The sequence below is a fragment of the Ranitomeya imitator genome, chromosome 7, assembly GCF_032444005.1.
Source record: "Ranitomeya imitator isolate aRanImi1 chromosome 7, aRanImi1.pri, whole genome shotgun sequence".
NCBI classification, from domain to species: Eukaryota; Metazoa; Chordata; class Amphibia; order Anura; family Dendrobatidae; genus Ranitomeya; species Ranitomeya imitator.
Genome location: NC_091288.1, coordinates 218,919,111 through 218,939,063, shown reverse-complemented (window position 1 = coordinate 218,939,063; position 19,953 = coordinate 218,919,111). Strand labels below are relative to the sequence as shown.

The 19,953-nt window shown below is 51.1% G+C and overlaps 1 protein-coding gene across 1 annotated transcript; it reads left to right on the top strand.

Annotated features, from left to right (window-relative positions):
* Window positions 1-1,949: 1,949 nt before the first annotated feature.
* LOC138645601 (beta-2-microglobulin-like) lies at window positions 1,950-19,627 on the top strand. The gene is made up of 4 exons (XM_069735025.1): window positions 1,950-2,061; window positions 17,027-17,302; window positions 18,496-18,518; window positions 18,726-19,627. The coding sequence occupies exons 1-3, from the start codon at window positions 1,992-1,994 to the stop codon at window positions 18,504-18,506; spliced, it is 357 nt and encodes a 118-aa protein (XP_069591126.1). The 5' UTR covers window positions 1,950-1,991; the 3' UTR covers window positions 18,507-18,518; window positions 18,726-19,627.
* Window positions 19,628-19,953: the final 326 nt, after the last annotated feature.

Here is a 19,953-nt window from a genome sequence, read left to right as displayed (position 1 = left end):
GCGGAGGGCTCTGTCAGAGCGTGGGGGGGCTCGGTCAGAGCACGGGGGGGCTCGGTCAGGGCGTGGGGGGACTCGGTCGGTGCGGGGGGGCTCGGTCAGGGCGCGGGGGGCTCGGTCAGGGTGCGGGGGGCTCTGTCAGAGCACGGGGACTCGGTCGGTGCGGGGGGGCTCGGTCAGGGTGCGGGGGGCTCTGTCAGAGCACGGGGGCTCGGTCAGGGCGTGGGGGGACTCGGTCAGGGTGTGGAGGTTCGATCAGGGTGCGGGGGGGCTCGGTCAGGGCATGGGGGGCTCGGTCAGGGCGCGGGGGGCTCGGTCAGGGTGCGGGGGCTCGGTCAGGGCGCGGGGGCTCGGTCAGGGCGCGGGGGGGTTCGGACAGGGTGCGGGGGGGCTCTCTCAGGGCGCGGGGGGCTCTGTCAGGGCGCGGGGGGTTCGGTCAGGGCGCGGGGGGGGTTCGGTCAGGGCGCGGGGGGGGCTCGGTCAGGGTGTGGAGGTTCGATCAGGGCACGAGGGGCTCGGTCGGTGCGGGGGGGCTCGGTCAGGGTGCGGGGGGGTCCGGTCAGGGCGTGGTGGGCTCGGTCAGGGTGCGGGGGGCTCGGTCAGGGCGCGGTGGGCTCGGTCAGGGTGCGGGGGCTCGGTCAGGGTGCGGTGGGGTTCGGTCAGGGTGCGGGGGGGTCCGGTCAGGGTGCGGAGGCTCGGTCAGGGCACGGGGGGCTCGGTCAGGGTGTGGAGGTTCGATCAGGGCACGAGGGGCTCGGTCGGTGCGGGGGGCTCGGTCAGGGTGCGGGGGGCTCGGTCAGGGCGCGGTGGGCTCGGTCAGGGTGCGGGGGCTCGGTCAGGGCGCGGGGGGTTCGGTCAGGGTGTGGAGGTTCGATCAGGGCACGAGGGGCTCGGTCGGTGCGGGGGGCTCGGTCAGGGTGCGGGGGGCTCGGTCAGGGCGCGGTGGGCTCGGTCAGGGTGCGGGGGCTCGGTCAGGGCGCGGGGGGTTCGGTCAGGGTGTGGAGGTTCGATCAGGGCACGAGGGGCTCGGTCGGTGCGGGGGGCTCGGTCAGGGTGCGGGGGGCTTGGTCAGGGCGCGGTGGGCTCGGTCAGGGTGCGGGGGCTCGGTCAGGGCGCGGGGGGTTCGGTCAGGGCGCGGGGGGGGTTCGGTCAGGGCGCGGGGGGGCTCGGTCAGGGTGTGGAGGTTCGATCAGGGCACGAGGGGCTCGGTCGGTGCGGGGGGGCTCGGTCAGGGTGCGGGGGGGTCCGGTCAGGGCGTGGTGGGCTCGGTCAGGGTGCGGGGGGCTCGGTCAGGGCGCGGTGGGCTCGGTCAGGGTGCGGGGGCTCGGTCAGGGTGCGGTGGGGTTCGGTCAGGGTGCGGGGGGGTCCGGTCAGGGTGCGGAGGCTCGGTCAGGGCACGGGGGGCTCGGTCAGGGTGCGGCTCCTGGTTACTCTTACACCTTGGGTCGGGGATTTCCATGGCGGCCATTATTACTGACTCATGAGACATCAGAGGTGAAAGTGAAAGGACGTGTCACCATCCCAATAACGGGGTAAACAGATACGGTCGGGGGGCCCTTACTGCAGGGGCTACAGGTTATGTGCCGCACTGGTTACGTGTGGAGATTTCGGGGATTTTTTTTGTTTTTTTTAGTAATAGATATAAAAAAAATACATAAATGAGGAGCCGCTTTACAAAAAAATAATGAACATGCATTGTGCTATTTTATATAGATACATACATAGCAGGGGCATAATCCCCACACATTTCCAGGCGTTTCTTGCGCCAGTCGCAGTGTAAACGCAGCGACAATCCGCGCAGTGCACAGAGCACGATGCGGTCATCGGGGAAACCTCACGCATGCGCACTGCACCCTAGTGTATGCCTAGCAAGGCTCCTTCTCCTGACAACAGATGACGCAGCAGGAGTCTAATAATGTGATTGGCCGATATCCCAGCCTTTATAAGAACCGCAGCTTTCCGTCCCAGCACAGAAGTGAAGGAGCCGCGCAGCGATGAGGATCGTCCTGAGTGTGAGCGGCGTCCTGCTGGCGCTGTGCCTGAGCCTGGCCCTGGCTGACATCAGTGAGTAATAGCTGCTGCCACCCCTCAGCACCAGCGCTGATATCGGATGGATTATCATTGTCGCTAGACGGGCTGTAGTTACTTGGGAAAGTCGCTGACGGGCGACATTGTGTGGTGCGATATATGTCGCATAGAATTGTCGCGGACACAGAACTATTCTATGTATTATATTGTGTTATATGGAGCTGTGTTACAGGATTGTTCCCCGAAATCCGTTTCTTTGGGGTAAAGGGGGGGGGGGGGGGAGTCGCGATATAACAAGTCACTGACCCTCACTGCGACACACTGCGATATTCTCACCAGATAGCAAAGAACAAGGATTACAGTGCGACAGAATCCCCCGTCATCATCATCATCATCCTCCTCCCGGGGAGGCTCTGAGGTGCTTTCACTTTCATGTATGAGGGAAAATCCAGAGCTGAGCCCCTCCCCCCCCCAGTAATGGCTGATAACAGGGAGCAATAGATTGTGCTGTTCTCTATGGGCCGCTCCTGTGTCCATACATGTATCTGTAAGAGACGTGGATACATGTTGTTGTTACCATTATTCGGCACCTGTGCTCCTGGTGTTGTTGTTGTTGTTACCATTATTCGGCACCTGTCTCCTGTGCTCCTGGTGGTGTTGTTGTTGTTACCATTATTCGGCACCTGTCTCCTATGGTCCTGGTGGTGTTGTTGTTGTTACCATTATTCGGCACCTGTCTCCTGTGGTCCTGGTGGTGTTGTTACCATTATTCGGCACCTGTCTCCTGTGGTCCTGGTGGTGTTGTTGTTGTTACCATTATTCGGCACCTGTCTCCTGTGGTCCTGGTGGTGTTGTTGTTGTTACCATTATTCGGCACCTGTCTCCTGTGCTCCTGGTGTTGTTGTTGTTGTTACCATTATTCGGCACCTGTCTCCTGTGCTCCTGGTGTTGTTGTTACCATTATTCGGCACCTGTCTCCTGTGCTCCTGGTGGTGTTGTTGTTGTTACCATTATTCGGCACCTGTCTCCTATGGTCCTGGTGGTGTTGTTGTTGTTACCATTATTCGGCACCTGTCTCCTGTGGTCCTGGTGGTGTTGTTACCATTATTCGGCACCTGTCTCCTGTGGTCCTGGTGGTGTTGTTGTTGTTACCATTATTCGGCGCCTGTCTCCTGTGCTCCTGGTGGTGTTGTTGTTGTTACCATTATTCGGCACCTGTCTCCTATGGTGTTGTTGTTACCATTATTCGACACCTGTCTCCTGTGGTCCTGGTGGTGTTGTTGTTGTTACCATTATTCGGCACCTGTCTCCTGTGGTCCTGGTGGTGTTGTTGTTACCATTATTCGGCACCTGTCTCCTGTGCTCCTGGTGTTGTTGTTGTTGTTGTTACCACCATTATTCGGCACCTGTCTCCTGTGCTCCTGGTGGTGTTGTTGTTACCATTATTCGGCACCTGTCTCCTGTGGTCCTGGTGGTGTTGTTGTTACCATTATTCGGCGCCTGTCTCCTGTGGTCCTGGTGGTGTTGTTGTTGTTACCATTATTCGGCACCTGTCTCCTGTGGTCCTGGTGGTGTTGTTGTTACCATTATTCGGCACCTGTCTCCTGTGGTCCTGGTGGTGTTGTTGTTGTTACCATTATTCGGCGCCTGTCTCCTGTGCTCCTGGTGGTGTTGTTGTTGTTACCATTATTCGGCACCTGTCTCCTGTGCTCCTGGTGGTGTTGTTGTTGTTACCATTATTCGGCACCTGTCTCCTGTGCTCCTGGTGGTGTTGTTGTTGCCATTATTCGGCACCTGTCTCCTGTGCTCCTGGTGGTGTTGTTGTTGTTACCATTATTCGGCACCTGTCTCCTATGGTCCTGGTGGTGTTGTTGTTGTTACCATTATTCGGCACCTGTCTCCTGTGGTCCTGGTGGTGTTGTTACCATTATTCGGCACCTGTCTCCTGTGGTCCTGGTGGTGTTGTTGTTGTTACCATTATTCGGCGCCTGTCTCCTGTGCTCCTGGTGGTGTTGTTGTTGTTACCATTATTCGGCACCTGTCTCCTGTGCTCCTGGTGGTGTTGTTGTTGTTACCATTATTCGGGACCTGTCTCCTGTGCTCCTGGTGGTGTTGTTGTTACCATTATTCGGCACCTGTCTCCTGTGCTCCTGGTGGTGTTGTTGTTGTTACCATTATTCGGCACCTGTCTCCTGTGGTCCTGGTGTTGTTGTTGTTGTTGTTACCATTATTCGGCACCTGTCTCCTGTGCTCCTGGTGGTGTTGTTGTTACCATTATTCGGCACCTGTCTCCTGTGGTCCTGGTGTTGTTGTTGTTGTTGTTACCATTATTCGGCACCTGTCTCCTGTGCTCCTGGTGGTGTTGTTGTTACCATTATTCGGCACCTGTCTCCTGTGGTCCTGGTGTTGTTGTTGTTGTTGTTACCATTATTCGGCGCCTGTCTCCTGTGGTCCTGGTGGTGTTGTTGTTACCATTATTCGGCACCTGTCTCCTGTGCTCCTGGTGTTGTTGTTGTTGTTGTTGTTACCATTATTCGGCACCTGTCTCCTGTGCTCCTGGTGGTGTTGTTGTTACCATTATTCGGCACCTGTCTCCTGTGGTCCTGGTGTTGTTGTTGTTGTTACCATTATTCGGCACCTGTCTCCTGTGCTCCTGGTGGTGTTGTTGTTACCATTATTCGGCACCTGTCTCCTGTGGTCCTGGTGGTGTTGTTGTTGTTACCATTATTCGGCACCTGTCTCCTGTGCTCCTGGTGGTGTTGTTGTTACCATTATTCGGCACCTGTCTCCTGTGGTCCTGGTGTTGTTGTTGTTGTTACCATTATTCGGCACCTGTCTCCTGTGCTCCTGGTGGTGTTGTTGTTACCATTATTCGGCACCTGTCTCCTGTGGTCCTGGTGGTGTTGTTGTTGTTGTTACCATTATTCGGCACCTGTCTCCTGTGGTCCTGGTGGTGTTGTTGTTGTTACCACCATTATTCGGCACCTGTCTCCTGTGCTCCTGGTGGTGTTGTTGTTGTTACCATTATTCGGCACCTGTCTCCTGTGGTCCTGGTGGTGTTGTTGTTACCATTATTCGGCACCTGTCTCCTGTGGTCCTGGTGGTGTTGTTGTTGTTACCATTATTCGGCGCCTGTCTCCTGTGCTCCTGGTGGTGTTGTTGTTGTTACCATTATTCGGCACCTGTCTCCTGTGCTCCTGGTGGTGTTGTTGTTACCATTATTCGGCACCTGTCTCCTGTGCTCCTGGTGGTGTTGTTGTTGTTACCATTATTCGGCACCTGTCTCCTATGGTCCTGGTGGTGTTGTTGTTGTTACCATTATTCGGCACCTGTCTCCTGTGGTCCTGGTGGTGTTGTTACCATTATTCGGCACCTGTCTCCTGTGGTCCTGGTGGTGTTGTTGTTGTTACCATTATTCGGCGCCTGTCTCCTGTGCTCCTGGTGGTGTTGTTGTTGTTACCATTATTCGGCGCCTGTCTCCTGTGCTCCTGGTGGTGTTGTTGTTGTTACCATTATTCGGCACCTGTCTCCTATGGTCCTGGTGGTGTTGTTGTTGTTACCATTATTCGGCACCTGTCTCCTGTGGTCCTGGTGGTGTTGTTGTTGTTACCATTATTCGGCACCTGTCTCCTATGGTCCTGGTGGTGTTGTTGTTGTTACCATTATTCGGCACCTGTCTCCTGTGGTCCTGGTGTTGTTGTTGTTACCATTATTCGGCACCTGTCTCCTGTGGTCCTGGTGGTGTTGTTGTTGTTACCATTATTCGGCGCCTGTCTCCTGTGCTCCTGGTGGTGTTGTTGTTGTTACCATTATTCGGCGCCTGTCTCCTGTGCTCCTGGTGGTGTTGTTGTTGTTACCATTATTCGGCGCCTGTCTCCTGTGGTCCTGGTGTTGTTGTTGTTGTTACCATTATTCGGCACCTGTCTCCTGTGGTCCTGGTGTTGTTGTTGTTGTTACCATTATTCGGCACCTGTCTCCTGTGGTCCTGGTGTTGTTGTTGTTGTTACCATTATTCGGCACCTGTCTCCTGTGGTCCTGGTGTTGTTGTTGTTGTTACCATTATTCGGCACCTGTCTCCTGTGGTCCTGGTGTTGTTGTTGTTGTTACCATTATTCGGCACCTGTCTCCTGTGGTCCTGGTGTTGTTGTTGTTGTTACCATTATTCGGCACCTGTCTCCTGTGGTCCTGGTGGTGTTGTTGTTGTTGTTACCATTATTCGGCACCTGTCTCCTGTGGTCCTGGTGGTGTTGTTGTTGTTGTTACCATTATTCGGCACCTGTCTCCTGTGGTCCTGGTGGTGTTGTTGTTGTTACCATTATTCGGCACCTGTCTCCTGTGCTCCTGGTGGTGGTGTTGTTGTTGTTGTTACCATTATTCGGCACCTGTCTCCTATGGTCCTGGTGGTGTTGTTGTTGTTACCATTATTCGGCACCTGTCTCCTGTGGTCCTGGTGTTGTTGTTACCATTATTCGGCACCTGTCTCCTGTGGTCCTGGTGTTGTTGTTGTTACCATTATTCGGCACCTGTCTCCTGTGGTCCTGGTGATGGTGTTGTTGTTACCATTATTCGGCACCTGTCTCCTGTGGTCCTGGTGGTGTTGTTGTTGTTACCATTATTCGGCACCTGTCTCCTGTGGTCCTGGTGGTGTTGTTGTTACCATTATTCGGCACCTGTCTCCTATGGTGTTGTTGTTACCATTATTCGGCACCTGTCTCCTGTGGTCCTGGTGGTGTTGTTGTTGTTACCATTATTCGGCACCTGTCTCCTGTGGTCCTGGTGGTGTTGTTGTTGTTACCATTATTCGGCACCTGTCTCCTATGGTGTTGTTGTTACCATTATTCGGCACCTGTCTCCTGTGGTCCTGGTGGTGGTGTTGTTGTTACCATTATTCGGCACCTGTCTCCTGTGGTCCTGGTGGTGTTGTTGTTGTTACCATTATTCGGAACCTGTCTCCTATGGTGTTGTTGTTACCATTATTCGGCACCTGTCTCCTGTGGTCCTGGTGGTGTTGTTGTTGTTACCATTATTCGGCACCTGTCTCCTGTGGTCCTGGTGGTGTTGTTGTTGTTACCATTATTCGGCACCTGTCTCCTATGGTGTTGTTGTTACCATTATTCGGCACCTGTCTCCTGTGGTCCTGGTGGTGTTGTTGTTGTTACCATTATTCGGCACCTGTCTCGTATGGTCCTGGTGGTGTTGTTGTTGTTACCATTATTCGACACCTGTCTCCTGTGGTCCTGGTGGTGTTGTTGTTGTTGTTGTTGTTACCATTATTCGGCACCTGTCTCCTATGGTCCTGGTGTTGTTGTTGTTACCATTATTCGGCACCTGTCTCCTGTGGTCCTGGTGTTGTTGTTGTTACCATTATTCGGCACCTGTCTCCTGTGGTCCTGGTGTTGTTGTTGTTACCATTATTCGACATCTGTCTCCTATGGTCCTGGTGGTGTTGTTGTTGTTACCATTATTCGGCACCTGTCTCCTATGGTCCTGGTGGTGTTGTTGTCATTATTTTGTATACATTCCCCTCCCCCCGCTCAGCAAGTCTTTATTAAACACAAACTTTATTGAAGCCGCCATTGTATAAACAGGTAATAAAGGCGCGAGGAGATCCGGAGATCACGGGGTAAATGTATCCGACCTTGGTCCCAGAGTGATCAGATTCGGGTCTTGTTTGTGGATCCTTAGATCTGAGGCCGTGTTATCACATGGATTCCAATAAAGTAACCATCCAAAAATTAGTGCACCCCGGCCGAGAATTTACCCCTCATTATTCCAAACAAGCTTTAAAGAAGATACAAAGTTACAAGTGACCTAGATAATAATCCTAACAAGACTAATATAGGCAAAAAGGCAATAGATGTATACTGACAGTGTGACTATACGTATGAAAACTCCGTGCAGGGCGTAGATCACACACAGTGTCAGAGCGTTCATAGACCCAGATCCACACAGCACATGGATCACTAGGGATCGACTGAGAATCCGTGCTCCACATACAAGATGATCCGGCTGGAGCCCCCGAGCGATGACGTTATGGACACATTCTCCTGTCCTACACTGTATCCACTTGTCCTACATGGTTTCTCTCCACCTTCGGGGGGCGCTGTATTCCTGACCGGACTTAGTTCTGTAGTTTCCATCTGTGTGTTTTGTTTTTTTGTTTGTTTGTTTTTTTAGCTTTTGTTTTTCTCCCGGGGGCCCTCACTATATTGGGGGGATTCTTGGAGTTGTTTTACTGCATAAAGTGCTGAGAATCGGGGAAATTGCGGCAGGAAGGTGCAGAGTCCCCAGCAGCACAGAGGATGTCAGGAGAGGAGGCGCTAATCTTATAGGGAGGTCACAGATACAGTACGGACCAAAAGTTTGGACACACCTTCTCATTTAAAGATTTTTGTGTATCTTCACGACTATGAAAATTGTACATTCACACTGAAGGCATCAAAACTATGAATTAACACATGTGGAATTATATACTTAACAAAAAAATGTGAAACAACTGAAATTATGTCTTATATTCTAGGTTCTTCACAGTAGCCACCTTTTGCTTTGACTGCTTTGCACACTCTTGGCATTCTCTTGATGAGCTTCAAGAGGTCGTCACCGGGAATGGTCGTCACCGGGAATGGTCTTCCAACAATCTTGAAGTAGTTTCCAGAGATGCTTAGCACTTGTTGGCCCTTTTGCCTTCACTCTGCGGTCCAGCTCACCCCAAACCATCTCGATTGAGTTCAGGTCTGGTGACTGTGGAGGCCAGGTCGTCTGGTGTAGCCCCCATCACTCTCCTTCTTGGTCAAATAGCCGTTACACAGCCTGGAGGTGTTCGGGGTCATTGTCCTGTTGAAAAATAAATGATGGTCCAAATAAACGCATCACGTCATCACACGTCCTCCTCCATGCTTCACGGTGGGAACCAGGCATGTAGAGTCCATCCGTTCATCTTTTCTGCGTCGCACAAAGACACAGTGGTTGGAACCAAAGATCTCAAATTTGGACTCATCAGACCAAAGCACAGATTTCCACTGGTCTAATGTCCATTCCTTGTGTTCTTTAGCCCAAACAAGTCTGTTCTGCTTGTTGCCTGTCCTTAGCAGTGGTTTCCTAGCAGCTATTTTACCATGAAGGCCTGCTGCACAAAGTCTCCTCTTAACAGTTGTGTTGTAGAGATGTGTCTGCTGCTAGAACTCTGTGTGGCATTGACCTGGTCTCTAATCTGAGCTGCTGTTAACCTGCGATTTCTGAGGCTGGTGATAAACTTATCCTCAGAAGCAGAGGTGACTCTTGGTCTTCCTTTCCTGGGGCGGTCCTCATGTGAGCCAGTTTCTTTGTAGCACTTGATGGTTTTTGACTCTGCACTTGGGGACACTTTCAAAGTTTTCTCAATTCGTGCGGGCTGACTGACCTTCATTTCTTAAAGTAATGATGAACACTCGTTTTTCTTTACTTAGCTGCTTTTTTCCCGTCTCCCATGACAGCACACCTGAGAGAGGGATCCGCCCAGTCGGGACAGGAAACCTACCGAAACAAAAGGGCGGTACCTCTCCCTCGCTTCAGTTGGGTTTCCTGTCCTGATGGGAACCCTTGTGCTGAATCACGGCGGTACTTTTTTGTTTTTATTTTTTCGTTGATAGAAGATTCACTTACCCACTCCCGTCCCGGCACTTGAAGAGCAGGCAGGATGCCTGCAGGTCGGCCTTCGGGACGCTGGTAGCGCAGTCCGCAGATCCTTCGGGCTCTTGCGGGCGTCGGTCCAGCGCAGTCCGGATCTCTGGAGCCATTCTGCGGCTGCCACGCCGCTCTCTCCCCCTCTGTTGGAGCGACTTCCGGGTGCGCGGCTGGCGTTCAGTGAAGGGGCGTGCCTGTGTGATGTCAGAGGCGCGCCGGATCCAAGATGGCGGCGCCCATGGTTTGAAACGCCGGTAATTATGTGAGCTCTCCGGCGGTGTTCTGGAGGGGGAGAGGAGCAAGAATTGTTACCGAAAGAGGCGGGGAGCGCTGTGGAACGAACCCTTATTAAGGGGGTGGCTGCAATAGATCGCTGCTCATTCCCATACAGTCCAGAGATGGAGGGTATGGAGCAGCAGCAGCAGCAGCTATTGCAGCAAGAGCCCTTATCAGGCGATACATCTGCTCGTCATCCTAAGAAGAATAGCCGCTCAAATGGAAGGAGCAGCAATCATCCTAGTCGGACGTCTCAGGATTCTTCAGCATCCAGGAGGAACGTTCCCCGTGCTCCCAGTCCGCCTCGGAATCCGGTACCCTTTATGGTCAGCGGGTGGTGAGTGATCTACATGAATGTCACCCTGGTGGTAATGGGCTACATTTTCTGTTTACTTGGCAGGCGCCGAGGAAGGCTAGTTCCAAGACAAAGAATAATGTGCCCTCTGTAATGTCCCATTGGCAGTTCAGTGGCAGAAAAATCTTTGTATAGATTGTATTCAAAAAACTGTGCAATAAATACTTGACACTCAAGAGATCTTGTTGTGTGATAGAAAGTGAACAATTCGTTTATTTGGTGCATCCACAATTGTGGATGCACCAAATAAACGAATTGTTCACTTTCTATCACACAACAAGATCTCTTGAGTGCCAAGTATTTATTGCATTGATTTGACGGGTTGGAAACCCAACTTGTGCACCTCCAAGAAGCCAAGAGTGCCGTGCTCAATATCATTATATGTATTCAAAAAACTATCCAGGAAGAGACCCCTGACTTTGCCTCTAGTCTTAGAGCAATAATCAGAGCCGAAGTACAAGACTCTGTTAAAGCAGCCCTTAAGAAAAAGGGTAGTAAGCACCCTGAACCAGTTTCGGGTTCTGAGGTATCTCCTTCTGATGAGGAAGGTCAGGAGGAACCGTTATCTCCCTGCTCCTCTTCTCCTAAGTCCTCTGACTCCTCTTCTGATAGTGATGTGGGGGGTCGTCCGTGCTTTCTTACTGAGAACACGGACAAGCTAGTAAAAGCCGTTAGAGCTTCAATGGGCCTTAAAGATGAGAAAGCGGCCAAATCCCTGGAGGACATAATGTTTGGGGGTTTAGAGGAAAAGAGAAAACGCACCTTCCCAGTCAATTCCAGAATAAAAGCCCTTATAGAAAAAGAGTGGAGGAAACCAGAAAAATCGGGTAATCTTCCCTCGGCTTCTAAAAGACGTTACCCCTTTGAGGATAAAGATTCAGAGACTTGGGATAAGGTTCCGAAAATCGATGGTGCGGTGGCTAGATCGTCTAAAAAATTATCCCTTCCCTTAGAAGATTCTGGCGTATTAAGAGATCCTTTAGATAAAAAGGCAGATGGGTTCCTAAGACACACCTGGGAAGCTACCGCAGGGGGCTTGAAACCAGCAATCGCAGGAACCTGTGTCTCTCGCTCCCTTATTGTCTGGCTGCAGCAGATAGGGGAGCAACTGAAGTCTAAAGCCAGAGAGATGAAATTCTAACCAATGTAACTTTAGCTAAAGGTGCAGCTGCCTTCGTAGCGGATTCCTCAGCAGACTCTGTAAGACTGGCAGCTAGGGCCGCAAGTTTATCCAATGCAGCTAGACGTGCTCTCTGGTTGAAGGGATGCCCGGGGGATCTACCTTAAAAAAATAGACTTTGTTCTATACCATGTGACGGCCATTTCCTCTTTGGTCAAAAATTGGAAGACATTTTAGAGAAAGCAGGAGATAGGAAAAAGGGATTCCCTCGTTTTCCTGTGGACTTTAGAAGGCCTTATTTTCGGAGGGGCAAATTTAGTAGAGGCCGCCCCCAGGGAGATAGAAGGAATTGGGACTCCAGAGACAGAAGGGGATCTGGATACATGTTTAAAGGTCCCTCAACATCGGCGAAAAAGCCCTCCCAATGATGCCAGGCCAGAGGTGGGGGGAAGGCTTTCATCTTTTCTCCCAGCCTGGGTAGACATCTCCCCCAGTCATTGGACTCTAAAGGTCATCGAACACGGCCTAAGAATAGATTTTGTTTTTCCACCGCGACAAACTTTTGTTTTAACGCCCCAAAGAAAGACTCCAGAGGAGCAGCTAGCCTTGGAGGCAGAGGTACTGGAGCTCGTATCAAAACGGGTTCTTGTGGAGGTCCCGGGGGAAGAGCAGGGAAAAGGTTTTTACTCCTCTTTTTCTCATACGAAAACCAGACTGGTCCCTGAGAACTATTATCAATTTAAAAAATCTAAATCTGTCAATAGTAAACTGCTCCTTCAAAATGGAGTCAATAAATACGGCCATAAAACTCTTATTCCCAGGTTGCTTCATGACAGCCATAGACCTGAAGGACGCCTATTACCACGTCCCAATTCATCAAGACCACCAAAAAATACCTAAGGGTGGCGGTTTATGTACAAGGCTGTCTCAGGCACTATCAGTATGCTGCCCTACCATTCAGCCTATCAATAGCACCGAGAATTTTTACAAAATTAATGTCAGAGGCAGGGGCGTAACAACTGCGGTCGCAGGGGTCGCGACTGCGATGGGGCCCACAGTGTTTTCAGGGCCCGCCCAGTCCAGCAAACAAGTAGCAGGGGAAGGAGACAAGACACGCACGCATCCTGCTGGCCACGCCCACAGCTTCCCCAGACTTTCAGCAGTGTGCGGCGAGTGGGCGTGTCCGTGAAGGACATGTGACCTAGCAGAAGGGCTGGGCTGTCACTGACTGAAGCTGGAGAGATGGCAGGCATTAGCTGGTGAGTGATGTGCTGCTTACACCTAACACACACACACACACACACACACACACACACACACACACACACACACACACACCCTGTGATGAGGTCACAGGAGGGGAGGAGTCAGGGGTCACATGATCAGTGGCCTCAGTGTATGCACTATGCAGGACTCTGCTGTGCTTGATTGTCATGGTGCTGAATGAGGGGATGTTTATGTAACAGAGCCGTGTGTGTACAAGGTGTACGGAGCAGAGCCGTGTATGTGCGTAGTGGAGCAAGGTGTACGGAGCGGAGTCAGGTGTGTACGAGGTATACAAAGCTGAGCCGAGGGTGAAAGAGGTGAGCGGATTCGTGTATGTATGGGGTGTAAGGAGCGGAGCCGCGTGTGTAAGAGGTGTATGGAGCGGAGCCGCGTGTGTAAGAGGTGTACGGAGCGGAGCCGCGTGTGTACAAGGTGTACGGAGCGGAGCCGCGTGTGTACAAGGTGTAGGGAGCGGAGCCGCGTGTGTACAAGGTGTAGGGAGCGGAGCCGCGTGTGTACAAGGTGTACGGAGCGGAGCCGCGTGTGTACAAGGTGTAGGGAGCAGAGCCGCGTGTGTACAAGGTGTACAGAGCGGAGCTGTGTGTGTACGGGTTCTCGGAGCGAAGCCATGTGTGTACGGGCTGTACACGGCTGTGGGCAGAGCCCAGCATGTGCACTGTGGGGGAGTATTGCGTGTACTTGCCAGTGTCAGAATGTGCAGTGCGTATGCTCCAGAGCCAACCAGTACACCCAATACACCCCACACTGCACAGGTCTGGAAATGACGCACTGCAGCATCATACCAGGAAGAAACAGCACACAGAGTTCAAACGCCGGGAGTGCGCTTGGAATTAGAGCGAGGGAGGACATATTACTATAGGGACATGTTAGTTATAAAATCATTTTTCTCAGCGAGTACAGGGCAGTATTAGGTCAGACTACACAACATTGCAACACAACTATAGTGTGCGAAATGAATAGGGAAAATGTGAATTTCGGTGGGAAATATTTTGGCGCGGGGGGGGCCCCATTTGAAAGTTCGCATCGGGGCCCCTCACTTTGTAGTTACGCCACTGGTCAGAGGTCATGTCTTTCCTCCGCTCTCAGAATGTGGTTATAGTTCCGTATCTGGACGACTTCCTCATAATAGGGAACTCATCAACACATTGCCAAACACAAATAGAACCAGTCTTATCAACGCTACAGCGGTTGGGGTGGAAAATAAATCTTGCCAAGTCAAGGTTGATGCCGGAGCTAGTGCAATCTTTTCTGGGTTTAGTCCTGGATTCCAGGTGTCAGCTTTGTCTTTTGCCAGAAAACAAGCTGATCAAAATTCAAAATCTTGTAGAGTCAGCGATTCATCACCCCGCAATGACATTGAGAAGGGCAATGTCCCTGTTGGGATCTCTGACGTCCTGTGTACCCGCAGTAAGATGGGCACAGTTCCGTCTAAGACAATTACAATGGGAGGTCCTGTCAGCGCAGAGGTGGTTAAAAGGGCATTTAGAGGGAAAGCTACGCCTTTCATTAGAGGTAACAGATTCCCTAAAATGGTGGACCATAAGAGACCATTTGACATCAGGGGTCCAGTGGATAACTCCAATAGACCAGGTCATCACCACAGACGCAAGCGGTTCAGGATGGGGAGCTCATTTGGGGACACTCTCAGTTCAGGGATCTAGGTCCCATTTAGAATCACAACAAGCGTCAAACCTAAGAGAGTTATGGGCAGTAGAAAAAGCTGTGAAACATTTCCTTCCCATCCTCCAGGGTCATCATACCAGGGTCATGTCGGACAATCACGCAGTTGTTGCATACATCAACCACCAAGGGGGGACGAGATCCCCTTCCCTGATGAAGTCAGCATCTGTCCTCCTACAACTAGCGGAGCGCCACCTACTATCTCTCTCGGCTCTCCATATAAAAGGGGTCGAGAATATAAAGGCAGACTACCTAAGTCGCAAAACACTGAGGCAAGGAGAGTGGTCTTTGAATCCCCGGGTGTTTCAACAGATAGTGCAGGCTTGGGGCTTACCTGTCATAGATTTATTTGCCACCCTAAGCAACAGGAAGGTAGAGAGCTTCTGTTCACTAGATCCAAGAGAAAAACCCTTCGCGGTAGATGCTCTCCAAATACAATGGAATTTCAGCCTCGCATATGTGTTTCCACCAATAGCGATGATTCCGACGGTAGTAAGAAAAATCAGAATGGAGCAGGCGAGAGTAATTTTTATTGCTCCATTCTGGCCAAAAAGACCTTGGTTCTCCCTCCTGAGACAAATGTCAGTGACCGATCCATGGATTCTGCCAGAGATTCCGGACCTGCTTACTCAGGGTCCAATATGCCACTCTCAAGTGAAAGGCTTCCATCTTGCAGCCTGGAATTTGAGAGGGCATTACTGAGTAGGCAGGGGTTTTCACCAGGGTTAGTTTCCACCTTGTTAAAAAGTAGAAAGCCAGTAACATCAAGGATATATGGCAGAACATGGAAAAGGTTTCTGGAATTTTCGGGGCAACCTGTGGGGGACAGGGCTCCTGTGGGTACTATTTTAGAATTCCTACAGGCGGGGTTGCAGCTAGGGTTAGCAACTAATACGCTCAAGGTGCAAGTGTCGGCATTAGGAGCCTTGTATAATTGTAATCTGGCCTCCAATAGATGGGTGTCCCGCTTTATAAAATCATGTAGTAGGTCTAGACCAGTAATAATTCAGAGGGTTCCTCCATGGGATTTGAATCTGGTGTTAGAGGCTCTGACTGGTGATCCATTTGAACCCTTGCAGGAATCATCGATAAATACTCACTCTTAAGACAGTACTTCTGGTAGCATTGACATCAGCCCGTAGGGTGAGTGACTTGCAAGCCCTGTCTATCTCCCCTCCTTACACGCAGATATTTGATGATAGAGTAGTGCTCAGACCGGATCCGGCATATCTGCCGAAAGTAGTTCTTAAATTCCATAGGAGTCAAGAAATTGTGTTGCCCTCTTTCTGTAATAATCCTAAGATCCCAGGGGAAGAGAAATTTCATACGCTTGACGTAAGAAGAGCTATTTTGCAGTATATATCTCTGACTAGTCAGTGGAGGAAAGATCAATCCTTATTTATAGCTTTCCAGGGTAGCAGGAAGGGATATGGGGTATCCAAGGGTACTATTGCTAGGTGGATTAGGGAGGCCATTTCCTTATCCTATGCTTCTCGTGGTGCCCCGATCCCTGAAGGCATCAAGGCTCACTCCACCAGAGCCGTGGCTACTTCCTGGGCAGAAAAAGCAGAGGTATCGATTGATCAAATCTGTAAGGCCGCTATCTGGTCCTCACAGTTTACCTTCTTTAGACACTACCGGCTAGATCTATCCTCCTCATCTGACCTTACCTTTGGTAGAAGGGTGCTGCAAGCGGTGGTCCCTCCCTAAGGTGTTCCTTTCTCCAAAAATCTCTCAGGTGTGCTGTCATGGGAGACGGGAAAACACCAAGGTTACTTACTGGTAGCCGGTTTTTCCGGAGCCCATGACAGCACCTGTATATTCCCTCCCTTCTTTTGTCACCCTTTGGTGCGCACTTTTAGTTGGGTGTTTTTTGTTACTATTATAATGTGGTGATGGATTACCATGTGTACTAACCAAGGGGGCCTCTCATGCTCTGAAAACCAACTGAAGCGAGGGAGAGGTACCGCCCTTTTGTTTCGGTAGGTTTCCTGTCCCGACTGGGCGGATCCCTCTCTCAGGTGTGCTGTCATGGGCTCCGGAAAAACCGGCTACCAGTAAGTAACCTTGGTGTTTTCTTGCCATAATACAAATTCTAACAGTCTATTCAGAAGGACTATCAGCTGTGTATCCTCCAGACTTCTGCACAACACAACTGATGGTCCCAACCCCATTTATAAGGCAAGAAATCCCACTTATTAAACCTGACAGGGCACACCTGTGAAGTGAAAACCATTCCTGGTGACTACCTCTGGAAGCTCATCAAGAGAATGCCAAGAGTGTGCAAAGCAGTCATCAAAGCAAAAGGTGGCTACTTTGAAGAACCTAGAATAAAAGACATAATTTCAGTTGTTTCACACTTTTTTGTTAAGTCTATAATTCCACATGTGTTAATTCATAGTTTTGATGCCTTCAGTGTGAATGTACAATTTTCATAGTCATGAAAATACAGAAAAATCTTTAAATGAGAAGGTGTGTCCAAACTTTTGGTCTGTACTGTATATAGAGAAAAGTGCAGGGTCCTCAGCAGCACAGAGTATTTCAGCAGGCAGTGCTATGTGCGGGGGGCTGCGGACCCCGGCTCTGACTCCTCCCTTCTCATGGCCGGTGTTTCTCCGCAGAGTCCCCCACAGTGAACATCTACAGTCAGACCCCCGTGGAGTTCGGGAAGAAGAACACTCTGATCTGTCACACCAGCGGCTTCCACCCTCCGCGTATCGACATCTTGCTGAAGAAGAACGGGGTCCCGCTCGCAGACTGCACGGCGTCCGACATGTCCTTCGGCCAAGACTGGACGTACTACATGACCAAGCACATCGAGTTCACCCCCGAGAGCGGCGACAACTGGGAGTGCGAGGTCACACACAACGAGGGGAAACCTCTGACCTACAGGCTCGGTACGTCACCGCCTCTGCCCCCATGACAAACCTTCCTGCTCTGGGTTATATTCCCAGTGTCCCTATGACAACACCGCCTGCTCTGGGTTATATTCCCAGTGTCCCTATGACAACACTGCCTGCTCTGGGTTATATTCCCAGTGTCCCTGTGACAACACTGCCTCCTCTGGGTTATATTCCCACACTGTCCCTATGACAACACTGCCCGCTCTGGGTTATATTCCCACACTGTCCCTATGACAACACTGCCTGCTCTGGGTTATATTCCTAGTGCCCCCATGACAAACCTTCCTGCTCTGGGTTATATTCCCAGTGTCCCTATGACAACACCGCCTGCTCTGGGTTATATTCCCACAGCGTCCCTATGACAACACTGCCTCCTCTGGGTTATATTCCCACACTGTCCCTATGACAACACTGCCTGCTCTGGGTTATATTCCCACAGCGTCCCTATGACAACACTGCCTGCTCTGGGTTATATTCCCACAGTGTCCCTATGACAACACTGCCTGCTCTGGGTTATATTCCCACAGCGTCCCTATGACAACACTGCCCGCTCTGGGTTATATTCCCACACTGTCCCTATGACAACACTGCCTGCTCTGGCTTATATTCCCAGTGTCCCTATGACAACACTGCCTCCTCTGGGTTATATTCCCACACTGTCCCTATGACAACACTGCCTGCTCTGGGTTATATTCCCACAGCGTCCCTATGACAACACTGCCTGCTCTGGGTTATATTCCCACAGTGTCCCTATGACAACACTGCCTGCTCTGGGTTATATTCCCACAGCGTCCCTATGACAACACTGCCCGCTCTGGGTTATATTCCCACACTGTCCCTATGACAACACTGCCTGCTCTGGCTTATATTCCCAGTGTCCCTATGACAACACTGCCTGCTCTGGGTTATATTCCCACACTGTCCCTATGACAACACTGCCTGCTCTGGCTTATATTCCCAGTGTCCCTGTGACAACACTGCCTCCTCTGGGTTATATTCCCAGTGTCCCTATGACAACACTGCCTGCTCTGGGTTATATTCCCACAGCGTCCCTATGACAACACTGCCTGCTCTGGGTTATATTCCCACAGCGTCCCTATGACAACACTGCCTGCTCTCGGTGGTTAATGCTTCCTTTGTGGTCCTCGTCCAGATCTCTGACCATTTTGTATTTTCTTCTTTTTCAGAAATTTTCTGATTTGTTTCCGAGGTGAGTGATGAATTTGTAATTTCCTTAATTTCCACCCAAAATAAAATAATATAAAGTTGATTGGCAGAAACGTGTCTGCCGCCATGCCGGGCCGAGTCCTGAACAGTAGAGACCCCTGCTGGTCACCAGTGGGGGTCCCTAGTATTGTCCCCTTTATCTCCGGAGCTCGCTGATGATTCTTTGTTTCCTCTCTCCTTTTATTTGCAGCCGTAAGTGAAGTGTCGTCTTCCGCCGTCCGCCCCTCCCCCGCCCGCCGCCGCTTCCACCTGCTCCATGGGACGCAGCTCTGAATGGGTTAATTCTGCTCCGGCCTCCGCCTGTTTCTTTCCTCTGAAGGTTTTGAAGAAGAAGATTTCATGTTATTTTTATGCCGCGGTCATGTGACCTCTTCCTCCGCTCCTGTATTAATTCCTCCGATGTAGCAGAGCCGAGTCGGTCATTTTTGCCTTTGCTCCCGTTTTGGGGTTTTTTTTTTTTTTTTTTTGTCCGTTTCCTCTTTGCTCGGTGGATTTTGTCCTCTAGGCTTTTCCCGCTTGTTGTTGAGCTTCGTGCGATATCCTAACACATCACACAGCTGATCGCTCTGAAATGTTGCTAAAAAAAATATATAATTAAGATTTATTTTGATTTTGTGCTAAAAAAATAAAAAAGAAATGGACTAAAAAAAAAAACAAAAAAGCACAACTGATGTATCTGCCCCGTGTGCTGTCTCTCTGGCTTTACATAGGACTGCAGGTTGTGCGCACTGACCACTCCGGCTCTGCTGCTCTGTGTGATAAGTTTGTGCCGCCTGCGCTGATTTCTTCTCTTTTATACGACGATCGCTGAATTATTCACAATATAAGATGTTCTCTCCTCTGTATGCACCGGGGCAGGAAAGTGTTAATGTGCGCAGGGTTAGCGCCTCCCAGAGGCCACGGCCGGGATTACACAGGATGGGATCCGGTCATCGCGAGACCGCGCCATCAGACGGAGGAAACGCCGCTGCCTGCAGTGTCAGCCGCAGTGACCGCTCCCTGCGGTGTGGGCGGGGCCTCCCCTGTGGGCGGGGCCAGTGACAGTGTCTCTGGTGCATACATTTTATACTAATAAAGTTTTTCCTGCCCCCACCACTCGTCCTGTTACCGCGTGTCATTACGGCGTGTCGGGGCTCGTCCGCCCGGAGTGACGCTGTGAACGCCTCGGCCGCTCGTCTCCGGAGATGTTTTATAGTCTGATCCCTGTAATTTATACAGTCGCGGGTGGCGGCCGCTCCCTGACGAAGCTGCGCTGCTCTCCACTCACCTCCGGAGCTGCACTCACAGTTCTGCGGGTGGATCCCATCCTGGAATCCATCGTGTGTGATCCTCGGATCCTGGAGGAGGTCGCTGTATGGAGCCTTGGAGAAATCCATTGTGACCAAAATCGAATCCTCGGGGGTCAATGCTGCGTAACT

Coding starts and splice junctions, on each gene's coding strand:
- LOC138645601 (XM_069735025.1), top strand. CDS start 1,992: ATGAGGATCGTCCTGAGTGTGAGCGGCGTCCTGCTGGCGCTGTGCCTG. Junction 2,062..17,026: donor CCTGGCCCTGGCTGACATCA/GTGAGTAATAGC, acceptor GTTTCTCCGCAG/AGTCCCCCACAGTGAACATC.